At 38.8% G+C, this 18403-nt stretch overlaps 1 protein-coding gene across 1 annotated transcript; it reads left to right on the plus strand.

Annotated features, from left to right (window-relative positions):
* Positions 1-7681: 7681 nt before the first annotated feature.
* Positions 7682-11648, plus strand: LOC148014402 (2,3-bisphosphoglycerate-dependent phosphoglycerate mutase 1-like). The gene is made up of 8 exons (XM_087666447.1): positions 7682-8122; positions 9170-9423; positions 9951-10174; positions 10259-10377; positions 10483-10639; positions 10724-10825; positions 10912-11031; positions 11122-11648. Exons 2-8 carry the CDS (start codon positions 9171-9173, stop codon positions 11164-11166), a joined length of 1020 nt encoding a protein of 339 aa, XP_087522573.1. The 5' UTR covers positions 7682-8122; position 9170; the 3' UTR covers positions 11167-11648.
* Positions 11649-18403: the final 6755 nt, after the last annotated feature.

Here is an 18403-nt window from a genome sequence, read left to right on the forward strand (position 1 = left end):
TTACATCCCTTTGATTCACTATATATGTGTTCTTTTTTTACCCAGTTGGATCTTGTCTCTTTCTCCTGATTTCAGTCATGATAGACCCTAATCAACCCCTAACCTACCTGTAATCGTAGCTTTTAATCTACCTCTAATCAGCATCTAATCTTATCTTCTGTTCTATCCAAAATATTCACTCACTCTCTCTCTGAATTAATCAAAGATATTTAAACACATTTATACAGAAGCTTGGCTAGTGGAGAACAATAACATCATCTTATCTTCTACCCTAATTTACTCTCTGTCACTCTATCACTTATTTTCTTAGTTCATCTCACACAGTCCTCTTCTTCCCCCTCTCTCTCTCTCTCTCTCTCTCTCTCTCTCTCTCTCTCTCTCTCTCTCTCTCTCTCTCTCTCTCTCTCTCTCTCTCTCTCTCTCTCTCTCTCTCTCTCTCTCTCTCTCTCTCTCTCTCTCTCTCTCTCTCTCTGTGAATTGACACTTAAGGATTAAACAACAACTATGAAGAATAATAACATCATAGAGATTTAAAAAATAAAGATGCCTCCATTATCACTTGATTGCTTGTAGTATAGAGTGTTGAAGAGGAAGATATCTTATAGCACAGTATTAAAGAGGGAGATTGCTTGTAGCAGGGTAGAGAGTATTGTAGATAGTACTAAGCATTGCTTCAAAAGAATTCGTATGCAAGAAACCATATTCTAGATGGAAGGAAAAGAGTACACAATAAAAATTTACATGGAAAATCTCGAGTCAAAAAGGTGTCTCTAGGTAAAAAATAATCTTAAAATATGATGTGTACGTTATTTTATATCGTTTTTTAACTTCTGTCCTTTTAAAAAGCAAGAATGAGAATGATTCTAATATATTTTCATGTTGAAAAGTCATGAGGGCATTAAAGAGTCGTATATTAATGATTGGCTCCATTTTTAGAGAAAATAGAAGTGTATTTTTTTAGTTATGAGGATTTTGAGAAAAAGTGACCTTATCCTACAGTTTGAGAATAAAATAATAGGAGAAATCTATTGAAAATGCAAATACAAGACTTGCTTGATTGTAGAAGATCTCTTATTCTAATATTATTTTGGAATCTCTTTTTAGAGAGAGAGAGGTGAGAGAAACCCCTTAAAGGGCAAAAAAGAGAGATTGTATTTCTCCTAATGATCATATCATGTATAGTAGTAATAGGTGTTCTATTCATTATGTATACATCAATAGTAAGTCTTTCTGACATCAATGCACAAGCCACCTTTGCCTTATGTTTGTTTTTCCACATAGTAACCCAATTTGCTGTAGAGTATATCTACATGTATACTACCTTTGTATATCATTTTTTTGGAAATTTTTAGAAAACTCATTGGAGGGATATTCTCCCCCTCCATCCAACCTTAAGCATTTAATATGCAATCATGTCTCCTTCTCAACCAAAGCCTTAAAGCTTTTAAATTGAGTGAACACCTCACTTTTCTCATGCATAAAGTAAACCCATACTTTGTGAGCTTCCATACATGCTTTTCATGTGGAAACTCATGACTTGCTTACTTTTCAAATTGGTATACTTCACATACTTTATACATCCCATCAACTCTAAACTTAAGCAAACCATCCACAACATGCTTTGACTACATGTCTTTTAGCCGCTGCACATTCACATGACCAATTCTCTTATGCTAAATTTCAAGATCAATCACAATACCTAAACCTAATGCAAACATGGTAGCATCCATTTTAGGCAGACTTACATCAAGAGTAAACAAATTTCTAGCACATTTCCCTTTTGCCATCAACCTATAATCATTTTTGAGATCTTCTACAAGACAATCATCAAAATGTAAGCCAAACCTACAATCCATATTCTGCCACCTAACCAATAGAGACCAAGTTTTTTGTAGCATTTGGTACATGTAGCACATCAATCAAGTACTTAGTTTTACCATCCTTCATACTCAAAGAAACATTTCCAACATGAGTAATGGGGTGAGCTGTATCATCCTTTGTCTCCACATAGCCCGAAGACTTTGGACTGCGCATCTCTCTAAACCACTCTTTGTGGGTGAGAAGTCATGTGGTTAGAGGCACCTAAGCCTGCATACTATACATCATTCTCACACGAGTCTCCCCACCATGTGATTTGTGATATTGACCACTATATGCCATACTTCAGTGTCTACAACTATACCTTTGCCTCTAATATACATAGTAGCATCTATAGTGGGAATTTCAATATCCAAAGTAAACATGCAGCCAACTCTACTTCCTTTTGCAACTAATCTATACTTATCATTGAAGTCCTCCACAAAAAAATCCTTTAAATTAAATCTAACTTGTAGCCCTTACTCTAGCATTTGACTAACAAAGCACTAAGATATTTGTGATGGACGACACATGTAATACATCTGAGAAAATTTATTTTTGACCGTCATGCAAAGAAAGTGGATTTTTTTAATGTGTGAAATTAAGTGGCATAAATCATCACCCATCTTTAAATAACTTGGACTATGTAAATCCTACAATCATTTAGCATGGCTGGTCATGTGAATTGATGCACCAAAATCTACATGCCAAACATCATCAGTTGGCTCTTTCTTGTAACAACATTCATTATATGCAACATAAGGCTTCTTTTATTCACTTATATATGCCTTTTCCAATAAGGAAATTTGTCACATGGAACTTTCACAATAGACAGTTGTTCTCATCTAGCTTTTCAAGAATACTATTCTCAGACATTATGACAAAATGGAGTAAGCAAGTCTTGTATAACCTTTCACAAGAAGTGCGCATAATAATAAACCAAGTAGCCTTTTTTGCTAAGTACTCAATAATACATACAATTTAGAATCTTATTTATAAATATACCTTGTGTTTGCTTCTTGGGAAATACCTCAAAGCTTACAAGTTTGAAAGTTGCAACATGTGCAGCTAAGAATGGCTAATATAATCAAAATTGTAGTATACCCTGAAATTGTTTTCCACAACCTTATGAAGCTAAAATGGGCCCTAAAAATGCCCTTTAACGGAGAAAAAGATGCAGAAAATACTTCAAGGAATCTACAAAATATGCATACCAAATCTCACAGTAATCTAGTATTTTTTTATGTACTTTACTTCTGTGCCTTCAAAGATACTATCCTAGGAGAGAAATGAGAGAATGGGAGAGATTCTTACCTTTACTTGGTTACTTAAATCCTTGCCCCTTCTTCTTCACTTTAGCCTATAAAAAAGCCTCTAAGAATGATACAACTTTGATACCATGTCACAAATTGCATGTTGTAGAGAGTTGTTAAAATTACTATGTCAAACACACGATATACATGCAAGGAGAAGCTCACTCAAGAACATAAGAAGATAACCTATTTAAATTTGACCCTATTACAAACTTCTAAGCTAATGAAACATGCTATCTAAATGCTTTAAATATTCTTCCAAAGGGATTACATCTAGTACAAAGCACTAGTTCAATTTTATAGGAAAACACAAGTGTAATTTCATGCAATCACCATGTATCTCCTTCCACCAAGTCAACTGCTCAAGCCAAGTTAGGAGAAGTATTTATCTTTACAATTAAAAGTAGTTACTTTAAACATCTAAGTTTATTTTAACGTAGCCTAATTTGAATTAAAATTTGATGAAAGCAATCCGACTTAATTTTCCAAAGGGTTTATTTAATCCTATCTTTTACATCTAAGAGAGTTTTTATTTTCTTAATATAATGATGATCATTTTTCTAGAGTGTTTCTCTTAAGCAAAATAGCCCTAGATTTGAAACTTACTACCATTTCATACTATAATTTTTATCAATTTAAATACTGATCTAGCCTAAGTCCTTTGTTCTTTCAAGATTTAAATTAAATGCAGAGGAACTTGTGATTGAATGTTTAGTGTTGATTTGCAACTCCAACACTTTTAGCTCTTGAGCTCCTTTTCTTTGGGGCCATTGTGACTAATAGGTATTTTGTGTGTCACTCTTAGCCTTGATCAAACTTGATTATTCAAGCGGCTAGGACGGAGATGATAGAACCTTTACAAGTTGGCAAAAAGAAAGTAGACCTTCGGTAGATGGGAGAGATCCTTTCACAATGATAGGGAAGACGGAGCACATGATAATAGGGGGAGGCCTCGAAGATGATGAAGTTATCTTCTTCTCCTTTATCTCTATACCTCTTTGTCTCTATCCCTTTGTTTTCCCTCTCTCTATCTTCTTCTTTTTCTTCTTTTTCTTCTTCTTCTTCTTCTCTCTCTCTCTCTCTATGTGTGTGTGTGTGTGTGTGTGTGCGTGTGTGTGTGTGTAGCACTTTGCCCAAGAAAATAATGCCCCTATGCCTTACAATGGTAAGGCTTTTATAACCTTTGGTGGGTGCATGGGGGGATACCCCTCCCTTTCTCCCTTATTCATATTGTCAACTCTCTCTTTCATCTTCTTCAAAGGGTGGCCACATGGAGGAGAGAATTGCTCACTTGGAAGGGTAATATACACAATGCTAAGGGAGGGGAGCTCACGATAGAGAGGAGATAACATCAACTGATTATTGTGGTGGTTGATGGTAGTAAGCTAGCGGGCAATGATAGAAATGTAAGTTTTAATATTTAAAGTTTTAAAGGTAAGTTTTAATAATTAAAATTTTAGTCTTAATTAAAAATTTCCCCCGTAGCCCCTTGTCACATGTAGTGAAGGGGGGGACCACATGGGATTTTACAATGGGATTAAGCTTGAGGATGTGGATGCAGATATATGGGAGGAATTGGATGAGCTAGCATGCTCTATTATTATGTTGACAATCTCAAAGTTTGTGTATTTTAATGTAAAAGACATGGCAGATGCATATGTTGTATAGATAAAGCTCGATGACCTATATGAAAAAGAAAGTGTAGCCTTGCAAGTTGATTAGTTGAAAAAACTCATTGATCTTCATTTGGAGAAGAGGGCTTCGATATCTAATCACTCAAATAGTTCAATACCATTTTTAGCCAATGACATCTCAAGAGAATATCTTTCATGATTCAGTGAAGGCCATGTTCTTATTGGTCACCTTGACTAAGAGTTGGGATACTTTCAAGACTACCATTAGTAACTTCACACCCATTGTTGGTGGTCTTACAAGTGCTAATGTGGAGAGCAGTTTGCTCATGGAGGAGGTAAATAGAAAGAATAATGCAAGGTCAAAGAGCTCTACTTATGGTGAGACGAAGGTCAAATGCCAAGGGAACTACCGTGAGAGAGGTAAATCAAGAAGTAACTCACGTAGCAAAAAAGAAGTAGAATGCTACTTTTGTAACAAGAAGAGACAGATAAAAAAGATTTGCTACAAGTGGAAGAACATGCAAAAAGGAAAGTAGGAAAATGAGGATAATGGGTTTGGGTAAAATCTTTAGTCCAATGAAAAGGGAAACTTATTAATCCCATTTCAATGTATGTTTATATGTTATGCAAATGAGAAATCTAGGCCATGGAGAATGATGTGTGCTAAGCATTTCTTACTATTGATAGACATTGTCTTAGAGGATCAAATTCATGAAAAACTCTTACATCAACATTAGTCACACAGATAAAAAGAACCATGTTGATGACACCTCTCACGATATGGAAGAAGGATTATGTCTTATTTAATGTGTATGTGGAAAAAACCTACGATACCATTACTTCTCTCATGATATGGAAAAAGGATTACATCTTATTGAACATGGATTTGGACAAAGCCTATTGTATCGTAGCATTTTATTTTGGATGTGATGTAATGCTTTTCAACATTTTGTAGGATTATCAAGGCTTTGTTCACAGATGCCATTGCAAGTGTATTCTTGTACAAGTTTCATATTGATGGATTCTAGATAATGAGATCAATATGATAGTGTTGCAATATCCCTATTGCTTCCATCCATTATGCAATGATTATCATAGAACGACTCTTAAGAAGCATTGACTACAAGCTGAGAGAGCACACTATAAGGCTCCCTATGATGAGTATTTCAATGCACAACTATTTTGCAAATCTCAATCCAAAATGCAATGCAAGCTATAAATAAATGCCCTTGTAATTGTTGACGATTAGTTTGTAGAGGTGTCAAGCTTAGTCATTAGTGAGCAAGAATTGAGTTGCTTTGCTTAAGCTGGCATAAGATTCCTTAGAGGTTTGTTAAATATAGGTTTTAATGTTTTCAAGCTTGCTACAACTTTCGATATTTAGAGTGTCTCATTGGTTTGATGATTGCTCTTAGACAAAGATTTGAATGGATGTTTGGTAAAATTCCAAAATGGATGGGTGCTTGTCATGGAGTAGTAAGCATGATAATTATAGCTAAAATTATGTGCTTCAATTTTCTCTTTTAGCCAAGGCAATTGGCATAAAGTGGAACAACACATTTATAAGCTTATTTAGTCTTTTGGAGAAAGGAGACAATGGCAAGCCAAATCTTGGAAACAAATTATTGCTAAGCATGCCCCTTTTGAAACAGAGACTAATGGAGAAAGGACTCCATTGTGTAATTGCTACGACACATGCTCTCTTTGGGGCTTCATAGGAAGACAAACAAGGAATTAACTTTTCTTTAGAGCCTCGTTAGAGCATGGATTTTAAGAAAGACCTGCTTGACAATAAATGCTTACTACATGGGTGAATTTGAGGTGCTAGAGGATGGAGTTCTAGCTTTGCAATATCTAGGAAGCTTAAGTGTTGATTGAAAAAGCTCCTCAAGTACTCAACCACTTGTAGGATTTCCTTTTAGTTATGCTCAAGAGAAATTCTTAAGAAGGAGTCCTACATATTGTACTTTTGTGTTAATGTAATTATTATTATGTTTCTCATTGAAAAAGATACATCACTTGCATGTTTGGTTGATGGTATTTTTAAGGAATAGGCTTATATGATGTGGTGTCTCTACTCTATAATTAAGACAAGTTCTATGAAAAGCTATTATTGTAAACCAAAATATACTACTTCTTCGAACAATTTTGAGAGATTTTTATGTACAAAGTCCCCACCCCCATACTTGAATTATTAGTGTTCTCTCGATTATTCACACAAAAAAAATTGTGCATCGTGTAAGAGGTGTGGCAATAATTGTTAGTCGACCCCATTGGTTAACTCTAGCATGCGTTGACGAGTAAGCTCCAGTTGTGACTAGCATGCCTTGAACATTGACAAGCCACATTTGTGAATTAGATCAAGGTAGTGGTTTGTGTTTCCTTGTGTAGTGTACAACTCAAGATGTGATGTGTGTAAGAGGTCTAGGACAGCCCACCTTCCCACCATCCCTTACTAATTCATGTTTAAAGAAGTCTAGGACATTCCACCATCCCTTACTAATTCATGTTCATAGAAGTCTAGTAGGATAGTCTACCTCCCATCCCATGCAAGAGTCCCTTGCATTGCAAAGTTTGAATGGTCAGTGGGGCATATATTCATGCAAGTAGGTATATGCCACAAGTGAATATTGCCAACCCTACCATGAGTACACATGTTATATTGCCAACCCCACCATAGTAAGGATCGCCCACAAAGGGCAGAGCACTTTTCCTTTTACCAACCTTGAAGGCTATGGGTTTCTTGTAATAAGTTCTTTTTCGTGGGGAGTTTGGACGGCCAGGATGTGCATGGTGATCTCTCTCTCTCTCTCTCTCTCTCTCTCTCTCTCTCCCCCTTTCATATGGGAGAGGGCGGTAGGCTACTTGTTTGGTTTTGCATGAGGGGGAGCTAATTTATTGACACGCAGAAGCAGCTTGTCTTGACCCTTCCGCCTCTCGCTCTCTCGTGACCTCCTCTTCTCTTCTGCACCTCCTAAGCCAAAACCAAGGCTAAGCCAAAACAAAAGGACAAAGTCTCCATTCTCCCCGCGTCTCTCTCTATCTCTCTCTCTCTAAGTGACCCCTGCCCCCATTCCATTTGAACATCTCTCTCTCGTGACCCTTCTCCTTATTCATTCCTTCTCTCTCTCTCTCTCTCTCTCTCCCTCCGTGTTTCCTGCTGCTGCAAACCAGACAGAAGAGCAGGGCTCTCGTAGATCGAGATCTCTCAGCTCCGCAGAACACCTCCAGAGGACATAATTGGCCTTCCCTGCTTGTCCCTGTACCTGCCCAGCAGATCCATTGAAGTAAAAGCCCACTCCTAGCTTGCAAATCCAGGTACTCGTACGGTTTTTGCTTGCCCCCGCAAACAGCACGCGCACTCGCATGCCCAAGTGTTTTTAAATCCCATTTCTCAGAGCTCAGATAAGCCCACTGGCATGGCACATTTGCTCACCTTGGTCACATCAAGTCGCAATCATACCGCAGAAAATCATGTATTAAGATTGGCGTTTCTTAACATGCAGAATCATCTCTTAAGATTGGGGTTACTTAAAAATGCATAATTTTTCTTAAAACCGCTATTTTCATGCTCCGCAAAATCACATGTGCCGACATTGTTCAGATCAAGTGATAATTTGAATCACAGGTATATATCTTGCATGCTCTGCAGGCATGTGAAGGTGTGGAAGATTACAATCAAGAAACCCATTCTGCATGCATGCTCCTCTCACCATTTCCTTACCAATTCGTTTCTCCTTTTTGTTGATACACATGCAAGCTCAATCACAAGGAGTTTTTGACATTTTTCCATATGGGAAGAGGGTCTTATTTCCCTTGTTTTCCCCTATAGTGTTCAACATCATGAGCTTCTGCGAGGGAGGCACCGCTTAGGGGGGCCAGCAACCCTCTGCCCCCAACCATACCTAGTGAGGTATAGGGTCCCTTCCAAGCAGAGGCTCATGCAGTTGTCATAATTCACAATCTGGGAGTCATATTGGGAATTTGTCTAAAACTTCTTTTGGATATGCATGCAGAAGCTCATGATGTTGTCATAATTCACAATGTGGGCATTATAGTCTGGATTTGTCTAAAACTTGTGAATACGCATGGTTTCTTCTCCTTTTCTTCAATGTGTGTAACTTCAATTTGATATTGAAAATTCATATGGGAGCCTCTCCTCCTTCATCAACTCTACTTTTGGTGTAATCATCCTTATCTTCAATGTACGTGACTTCAATTTGATAATGAAAATTCATACGTGAGCCTCTCTTGCTTCATCAATTCTACTTTTGGATGATGATTAATCCAACTCAGGGCCATGTTTTCATTATTTGTCAAGGTCTCCAGTACTTTCTGAAATGACAGTTTGTGGGACGATTGCAGGATGGCTGCCGCAGTGTGCTCATCATCTGTCAACCTATGCTCTCAAGATACCCTGAACTTAGTTGACAGTTCCAGAGCAAGTCTTGGAAGCCAATTTTCCTCACATCCCTCCTTGCAGTTAAGAAAGCATGCTTTCACAACATCCATTTCTTCAAGATTGTCATGTCAAGGCAGAAGTAAAGAGCTTCAAACTATTTCAGCCTTTCATTCATCTCCTGTTGTAGATGAAGACAAGAAGACGTCCAAATCTACTGGTTAGTGACTTGAGTTAACTGGTTTACCAAGTATTTTAACATCCAGATGCCTGCAAACCTTAAGTAGTTGCACTCACCTGCCCTAAGGTAAAGATAGCAGCAATTTGTGGTTTCTCAGTGCATGTGTTTCAGTTTGTTTGAACAAAACTAGTGAATTTTGAGGGATTATTTTTACGATTGGGTATCAGTTTATTCTAGCAAAACTGGTGAAATATGAAAGGATTTGTTTGTTACTTTTCTTTTCAAAGTGCTTGTGCCTTATGTTCTCTGTTTATTGCATGCAAATTAGTGTTTGGAGATGAAGGAAAGCTGACACTCCCAAATTGTCTCTGCTCTTACAAGGCTCTCTGATAGCGTCCTTTATTTTCTGACTTGCATGCCTTTGTTGCTTCCTTCAGGTCTCAGGTGTTTTTTTATTCTTACAAGTTCAATAGCCTAACACAGCCATAGCAAGAGTATTATGTTTTGTTTGCCTATTACAAGCCTTCCTCTTGCAGTGGTATATACTGAGCCTTTGTTCTTTGCAGCTGAGGCAGCTCTAATATTGATCAGACATGGTGAGTCACTATGGAATCAGAAGAACTTGTTCACTGGGTGCGTTGATGTGCCACTTTCTCAAACAGGGGTAGAAGAAGCTATTGAGGCAGGGAAGAGAATCAGTAACATTCCTATTGATTTAATCTACACCTCTGCCCTTATTAGGGCCCAAATGACTGCCATGCTGGCCATGACCCAGCATCGAAAGAAAAAGGTAGGCTTTTTACTGAACGGTTTTCCTTTTGCCTTAACAAGGTATAAAATTTCACCTGTTATGTTCCCCTCGTTTTTGTTGCAGGTACCTGTAATCATACACAATGAAGATGAAAGAGCTACTGCATGGAGCAAGATTTTCAGTGAGAACATAGATGAGGAAGTTATTCCAGTTGTGACTGCTTGGCAACTCAATGAACGCATGTGGGTCAATGATTTTTGTGCCATTCTGTACAAGTTGTCACTATACATTGAGTGTTATTCCTGTGTACATAAGTTTTGAGCATAGTTGCATCCTTGCAAAACCAGGTATGGCGAATTGCAAGGACTGAATAAGAAGGAAACAGCAGACAAATATGGCAAGCAGAAGGTTCATGAGTGGCGACGTAGCTATGACATACCTCCTCCAAACGGTGAGAGCCTTGCTATGTGTGCGGAACGTGCGGTTGCCTACTTTAAAGATCAGGTGAGTGTCCAACATTTGTGGAGTGACATAGCTTATAGCGTCCTTTCTATGGGTGAGAATCTTGTCTGGTACTATGTTTAACAGATTGAGCCACAACTTGTTGCTGGAAAAAACATCATGATAGCTGCTCATGGCAACTCTTTGCGATCCATCATCATGTATTTGGATAAGCTCACATCTCAGGAGGTCAGATCATTGTCCAAAGCTTTTTCCATGTGTGCGATTACATAGTGCTGTGTCTTAATTTAAACTTTTGTTATTTGCAATGGCAGGTGATTGATTTGGAACTTTCTACTGGTATCCCCATGCTTTATATTGCTAAAGGAGGGAAGATTATAAGAAGAGGAAGTCCTACTTGTCCCCAGACTGTTAGCGTCTATGCCTTCACAAGTGTGAGTGGATAACTCTGCAAGGATGTCCTTTGTTGTCTTTTCAATATTATTTACTGAGGGGCATTTGACTAATTATTTCTTCTTTTCCAGAATTTGGCCCGATATCGCCAGCACTTAGACAGTATGGTTCTTTGAGTTGAGTGCATATGATTATTCTAAGAACCCTTAAAATGCTCACATTTATCCAGTGTGCAAGTTGTGATGGAAGTACACAGTGAAACCTTGTCCTGCCGAGGCTGTAAGATTCAGAGCTTGGGATGTGAGCAAGCAATAAATTCTGGACTTTGTATGGACTTATGTTACTGCCTGGAGAGACTGCTGGTATGCCTACGGCTTTGTAGAAAAGTTACAGGTCTTTTTATAAGGGCCAAGGAGCATAAGAATGGCAATAGGTCGAGTAGTTCTCTTTATGGCCCTGTATAGTTCGTTGAACTTAGTGACTATTGTAGAAAATGGCAGCAGAGTATGTACTATCAGGTCAACGCAGAAGACATAACTCAGTTTTCCTCCACTAAACAGATGATTATTTTTTACCATCAAGTTTTGTCATATAACCAGCTAGTCTAATCTAATGGACAGCTATGTACTACTACAGTTCCTGTTTTCATTTGTTTTCAGCACTGTGCTTTTGAATATCCTTCTCTACTCTCTTTCACTGTTTCACATTTGTCAATTCTTCCGTTCATACTAGTCAGCACAGCTTTTCTGTTCGCACATGTCAATTCTCCTGAACTGTTCTGAAAAGTAAGCTTTAAGTTTACAACTTGATTGTAATGAGAGAGAGAATTGAGATAATTGATTGTGCTATGTATTCCTCTTGACACGGATGGTTAAATTCCAGATTTGCCATAGTTAAGCTGAAACTTGAATGAAGCTGTTAGCCTGCTTGATTCATTGGGACTCTGGAGATGGTTGCCTAAGATGTAATTCCAAGCTCAAGGTGTTACTGGATCTGCATGGGTCCTTGTTAGTCGAGCTGAATGAGGAAATGGTCCAGTTCGATGGGCCAGCTGATCCTGTTTTTGCAGAATGTGGAACAGAAACTCTGTTGCCATCGCTGGTTGGTGGTAAAATGGTCAACTTCAAACAGGCTCTTCGTCACTGCATCTGAGAGGAGTGAATACTTGCCTATTGATAAAAGCATGGGAGCTTGTGTAGTGTTTGCTTTGCTTGCGGTTGCCAGGTTATGGGAGAGGATTGGACATGCTGTGCAACAGTCACCAATTTTTAAGCACAAAATTTGTGTGGCAGGTTGTCTCAGGGTGATTAATTTTGTATGTATACCATCCTTTCATGTTGTGAGTGATTTTTGAACACTTTAATGGTTGGTTACATTTAAAAACTCTGAATTGAAATGCCCAAGGTTGATATGAGTTTGTGAAGCAAAAAGGTGTTTCCTTCATATTCAATATGCCTCAAAATATTGGCATCTAGGTCAGACTAGTCTACACCATCTTCTGTACTTGTCAACTGGTTTTTTGACAATTCTGGTTCCTGAATGATGCAGTGACAAGAGAAACATGGGGTAAAGCACCTCCAACTGTAATATTGCAAAGGCTGACCATATAGGATATATCATGTGATATTTGAGAAGTGGAGGGTTCAATTTGGTCAAAGAACATGAAGCGCTAAGTGAAATTCACGGATGTCCAGAGTAGCGTTAGACAACTCACAGGTCCCTAGTAAATTGAGATTATAACTCAATGCCATGAATATCAGGATATTTGATCAAAGATTCAACTTGATGTATGAATTTTTGGAAGCAGTGGTGAAAACTAAATGTGATGCCAGGTCAGAACTAAATTGAGAATCTAGATCTAAAACTCCATATCTAATATGGGAAAGTCTGATCATATACTCTATGATATCTGTGAATACTGGAAACTGAGGTACAAAGGAAGGTAAACAGTGTGAAAGAATGCAGGATGAAAGGTGACACAGAATGATGAACTACCCAGGTTGGAACATTTGGCATGGAGATTGAATGTGACCATGATGTATGTATACATGATTGCCTCTTAATGGACTGCAGGAAGAAAGATGGCTGACATGCTGCTGAAGGCCTAAATTTTAAAAATGGTTTGACCATGCTGGTTCCAAATGCATGTGTCAAACATGCTCTTCGAACATGCCATTGACTGAAAGTGGGTGCTCAGATGTGCACTTTTACACCCCTTTGGCAACGTATTGAGGAAGAACTGGAAACAGTGGAGGGGCACACAAACCTTATTACAATAAGATGAGGGGCAAAACATAGTCACCCTCTGCCCAGAGAAACAATGCAATGATGAATCTACAGTCCTGATGTTGCACAAGAGATCTCAAAGGCTGCTGATGGGGAATGCCTCAGTGAAAACATTTGTTGCAAATGCCCAAGGTTGAGCTAGGGGAAGGGCACTTGTGAGCTCTAGGTGTAAATGGTAATGAGATAATCCTATGAATGTGTCTATGGGCGGATACTGATGAGAAGGCAGAAATATTGGAAAAAAGGGTGTGAGTTGACATTGCAATGGTATGGCAACAATTCATTGGATTTAACTTTTGAAGGTGAATGAAGGGTGGAAGCTTGAAAAGTTCTGTCCTTAGCCAAAAAAGGTAAGTCATTGTTCTCTTTTGACTCATCTGCTGTGGGCCTTTGTATACAAGATGGTGGTGGAGGTAGGAAAAGGTTGTTTTCTCTGCTGCCCTTTGTGAGGTCAGGAAGAGCTTGGAGATGATCACTGGAGTAGAAAACTAGAACTAGAAGATAAGATCCTCCATCATAAGGTAAGAGGAACATGATAGAATGATGAGAAATCTCGTATCTTGCTGGAAAGTTAAAAAATTTGAATCCTATAATAAAACCATGGAGATGTCATTCAAAACTGTGAGTATCCATTGTGGGATTACATGGGGCTGTTCAAGGGCCTGAAGGTGGCCCTCTTAAGAGGATGGTGTAGGAGAAGGAATGAGAGGCATAGGAGTGGTTGGTTGGCCGTGTTGAGCTTGGGGGAGAGGCTTGTCTCGAGATGTAGAAGGCACCTTCACTTTTGAATATGACAATATAGAGGGCTAAGGTAGTACTCTAATGAGTGCTTATCAAAGAATAAGGAGCCTCTAAAGGAGGCGCATGTTGTTGAGGCATAGTTGGATGAGATAGCATGTTAGAATGTTGACAAGGCAAGGCTAAACTAGAGGGTTGAATGATGTGAAGAAACGATCCTTCGGAGGTGTATTTGGTGGATCAACACATGACATCCACTACAATGAATACACTATGGAAGAACCAAGTTAGCTTCATCATCCATGCATTGATACTACTTTATATCCATATATTGATAGGAGTCTACATCCGTACATTTACGCAAGTGTATACCCATATCTTAATGCTAGTCTCTATCCATACGTTGATATTAATTTATATGGATATGTTGACATTAATTTTTTAATGGTTGTCTCTTTGGCCATAATGGCTACATGGGAGGGGATGTGTGGGGGTGTGTCACTATCTCATAGGGGTGAGATTCTCAAACTCATGGGATTAGTAGGCCAAGAATCACACATGCAATTTTGGAGAAACATATCTATTACTCGTATCAAAAAAAGTAACTTGTGTAAAATTAGTAACTCATACAAACGTGGTAACCCTTATATAATGCGACGCCTTGATGTGGCACATGAGCGGAAAAAGCAAGTGCTATAAATTTCCACCAAAAGCCATAGCTTAATGGATAGATGCTTGGTGTGCAAATGAGGTGCTTGTGGGTTTGAATATCAGGTATAGGACACAGGGGATGGTTGCATGCCACAAAGTTATCACTTTTGTACAGTTGCCTTGAGATGTAGTCACCACCTTGTCATTAGATTTATAAATCTCTCCCTTGTATAAGATAGTGACTTTGGCAAGGGGTGGGGGGGGGGGGGATCTAGTGTTATCATCATCATCATCATTGTTTGCCATGATTGCTACTTTGTTGCTTTGTGTTGTGTCGTCCTTAGTCATTATCCTATGTTTGACTTCAAGAGAGTAGAAGCAAAAATCTTTTCTTGTAACATGATATGTAATGTTGAAAGGACTCTGATAACTTCAAGATTACATACATAATCTAATCATTAGTGAATGTCTTATTGTCATTCTTGAGATGACCCATAAAATCAAACTAGTATTGTATGTTGTCCATGAGATTTGGTTCTTCCAACTTGAACTTCACAAATTGCTCTATTGGTAAGAATGAAGGTTCTCTATTCCAATGTGCATATCCTTATTCCAAAAGTGTTAAGCTATTTTATCTTTACTTGTTAGGTGAATACCTTCTTGCAAATGAGAGCAATCAAGGCTTCCTAATTAGCAAAAAGTTTTTAAAATGTGATACTATCTACTATCTTTATGTGTGAGTGAAGTGGTTATTGTAACGCTCTTGGTGAGGTTGCAACTTAGGATGTTAGGTCCCAACAAACAAACAATATTGAAGAAAAATACAAGGAAAATAGACACAATTGTAAAATACAAAGCATATGAGCAAGATAGTAGAGCATTATGTCAATGAGGCTATCAAAAATAGAAAGCTTTTCTTTTTTGGCAAGTATTTTCAGTGAGTAGATTTGGGAAATGATGAGTAAGCCACATAAGAAGGGGTGGTTGGACGGACATTGGTGGCGTGGATGGCAGTGATGGGAGATTGGTGACATTGTTAGCAGGGTGAGGTGATGATGGTGATAGGTAGATGGTGGGAGGTTGGTGGCGATGGATGGAGATGGAAGGTGGGCGGTGGGAGAGAAGGGAATTGGTGGGAAAAGGTGATACCATGGAGGGGGGTGGAGATACCATGGAGGATGTATTCGAGATCAAGAGAGGGAGCTTGGGGACAAGGGTGCATCATGGAGGAGTAGGTAGTGAAGATAAAGATTGAAAGAGGAAGATTAGGGGAAAGGGGGGGGGGTAGGGAGTTATAGATTGACAAACAAGGGGGTGTGTTGAGAGGAGAGGTGGGTGAAGGGAATGGATGTATGCAAGGTTGTAGTATGGAGGTGATAGAGAGCGATGTTAATTATCTACTTTTTCTATGTGTGAACACATATTAATGTGAATTACGGTGTGAACACACCTTTGTGTGTGCGAGTCTAGGGTTAGGGTGTGGGAGAATCCCAAGGCTATCCCTACTAGGCTTGTACTTTCATATCACTCAACTACCACATCAATCTATTCAACTTATTGTGCTTATCCTCATGGCACTTGAATTGCCACCTGTTGTTTCTTGTGCTACCCTACTTGCACCTAGTGCCCTACCTCCCCTCCTTGCTTGCATCCTGATTGCACTACACTGCCTACTTGGACTATCATCTTTTGCCTTTTTTAGGGATTGCCACCACCTTTTTCCCACCTAAGCTAGAGATACAACCACCACATTCAACTACATACTGCCTTAGGCACTATTTGCACCACTATTCATGCTTGCCAGCATCATTGAATGGCTACTTCTATTGTCTACTGCTCCTCCTAGCCAATTCTATTGGCATGCTATCTTTGCAAATTGTTTCTATAAAATGCATTTGATATGCTTGCCATAACAATGACCAAAGCCATCTCATATACCTTGCACATGAACCATGATAGATGGCAATTGTCAAACCCTAGAGTTATTGCTACCTATCACGTACCCTCTTTAGTGCACATGATATTGAGACTGAACCACAAAAAGCAAGCTATTTTTAGTGTAATGCTACAACCGAATCCTAAACAAAAAAGTAAGTTATTTTTGTTGCAATGCTACAATCCAATCCTCCAAAGTTACAGGCACGTCAAAAAAGTCATAGTTGTATCATGGCAAGGGAGTCAACACAAGCTGGGTTTTGGAGAAAAGTTGGATGACTATAAGTTTTGAGTTGATTGCCATGTTATTAAAGGTCTACCATGGTAAATGTGTTAGATCTCATGTGCAAGGGGTTTTAGAATACTAGCTACTAGATATAAAACTAGGTTTGCTCAAGAAGTTGTGAAGCCTTTGCATTGCCAACATGGTGTCCACCATCACATGCTGAGGTACAACATCACCATTAAGAAGTTCTCCAATGTGGAGTTCTTAGTTTGAAAGACAAAGATTTAGCTTTTCCTAATTTGGAAAGGCACGTGGAAGGTCATGTTCATTGGAGAATTAGGAAATGTATGGGGGAATTCCCAACTTTATCAAGATTGTCTTGAAAATAGTGAGAATGCATGAGCTATCATTAGGTTGGCTTGAAAAGAATGAGAGTGCATGAGTCATCATTGGGCTTAACCTCTTTGATTATCCACCCCATCATTTGGACCTTTATCAAAATAGTTGAACAGGTATGGGATAGTCTTGCTACAACATTTGGAGGTGACATAAATAAATTAAGTATTTTTTTGAAAATGCGAATTTGTCTTGCATAAACTCTCCGATTCTCCCAAACAAGATCTTGTTCATCTCAGTCTTTTGTTTGCACAATTGACCACTCTTAATAGTCATTTGGATGTTGATGATAAGAAGGTTGCCTTCCTTAATTGGCTCATAAAAGAATATAAATGTAGTAAGAGTGTGATAGCCCTGAAAGTTGCGTAGGGTATGAAATATGAAGAAATGGTTGTTGAGGGTAAATTATAAAGAAATGGTTGCCATTGTTGTGACAAAAAGTGGGTCGAACACTAGCTCTAAGGCTCTAGGCGGGCTCCTACATACACCAAACAACCCTCATGGCCTCATGGGAAGGAGTGTCCAGATGATACAAAATGGTTTATCTAACTAATACGTTTGTAGACATGAGTATCAAACTATGATCCAATGGTTTGCCTATCTTGACTCTAAGCACAGGGAGCTTCCCGTACATAGGTGATTACTTCACCTTGATTTACACATACAAAGGGCACCCCCAAACTGAATGCTATGGCCCCTATGACTGTCTTACACCCTAGGGATGTCAAGAATCGCGTGGTGGAGGGGGTTGCTCAAGATGCTACGCCGAACACACACAGAATGCACAAGGAGAAGCTCACTCAAGAGACAAGAAGAGAGATGGAGGCCAAAACGTTTTCTTGCTGATTTCTTCTTCTTCTTTCACACTCTTTTCAATGTACACAAAGTATAGATAAGATACAACATAAAAGGAAAGTGGCCTACTAAGTCAAACAATGCATAACCGACTACACTAGTCGACTGGCGCTATAACTATGCCAGCTGTAAATAGGTGTAACAACCTGAATATAATAAGTAACGAGTCAGTGGCCATGTGAGATGCATAATGACCACCGACGTGCTAAGTGTAGACGTGTGGACCCATCTAACCAAGCAGTCCATCATCCATGTCCACATGTGTTGAGCTTGCCATCTCAACAAGGGATTGGCGTCGGGATGCACCGTCTCACACATAAAGAACA

This window comes from Lygodium microphyllum, chromosome 25, assembly GCF_053477565.2.
Source record: "Lygodium microphyllum isolate KBCC chromosome 25, Lygodium_microphyllum_v1.1.10, whole genome shotgun sequence".
NCBI lineage: Eukaryota > Viridiplantae > Streptophyta > Polypodiopsida > Schizaeales > Lygodiaceae > Lygodium > Lygodium microphyllum.

Bases quoted from the DNA above. Each gene is read 5' to 3' on its own strand.
- LOC148014402 (XM_087666447.1), top strand. From the start codon at position 9,171: ATGGCTGCCGCAGTGTGCTCATCATCTGTCAACCTATGCTCTCAAGAT. The intron at 10,378-10,482 runs GTGGGTCAATGA...TTGCAAAACCAG, and splicing joins TGGCAACTCAATGAACGCAT to GTATGGCGAATTGCAAGGAC. The intron at 11,032-11,121 runs GTGAGTGGATAA...CTTCTTTTCCAG, and splicing joins GCGTCTATGCCTTCACAAGT to AATTTGGCCCGATATCGCCA.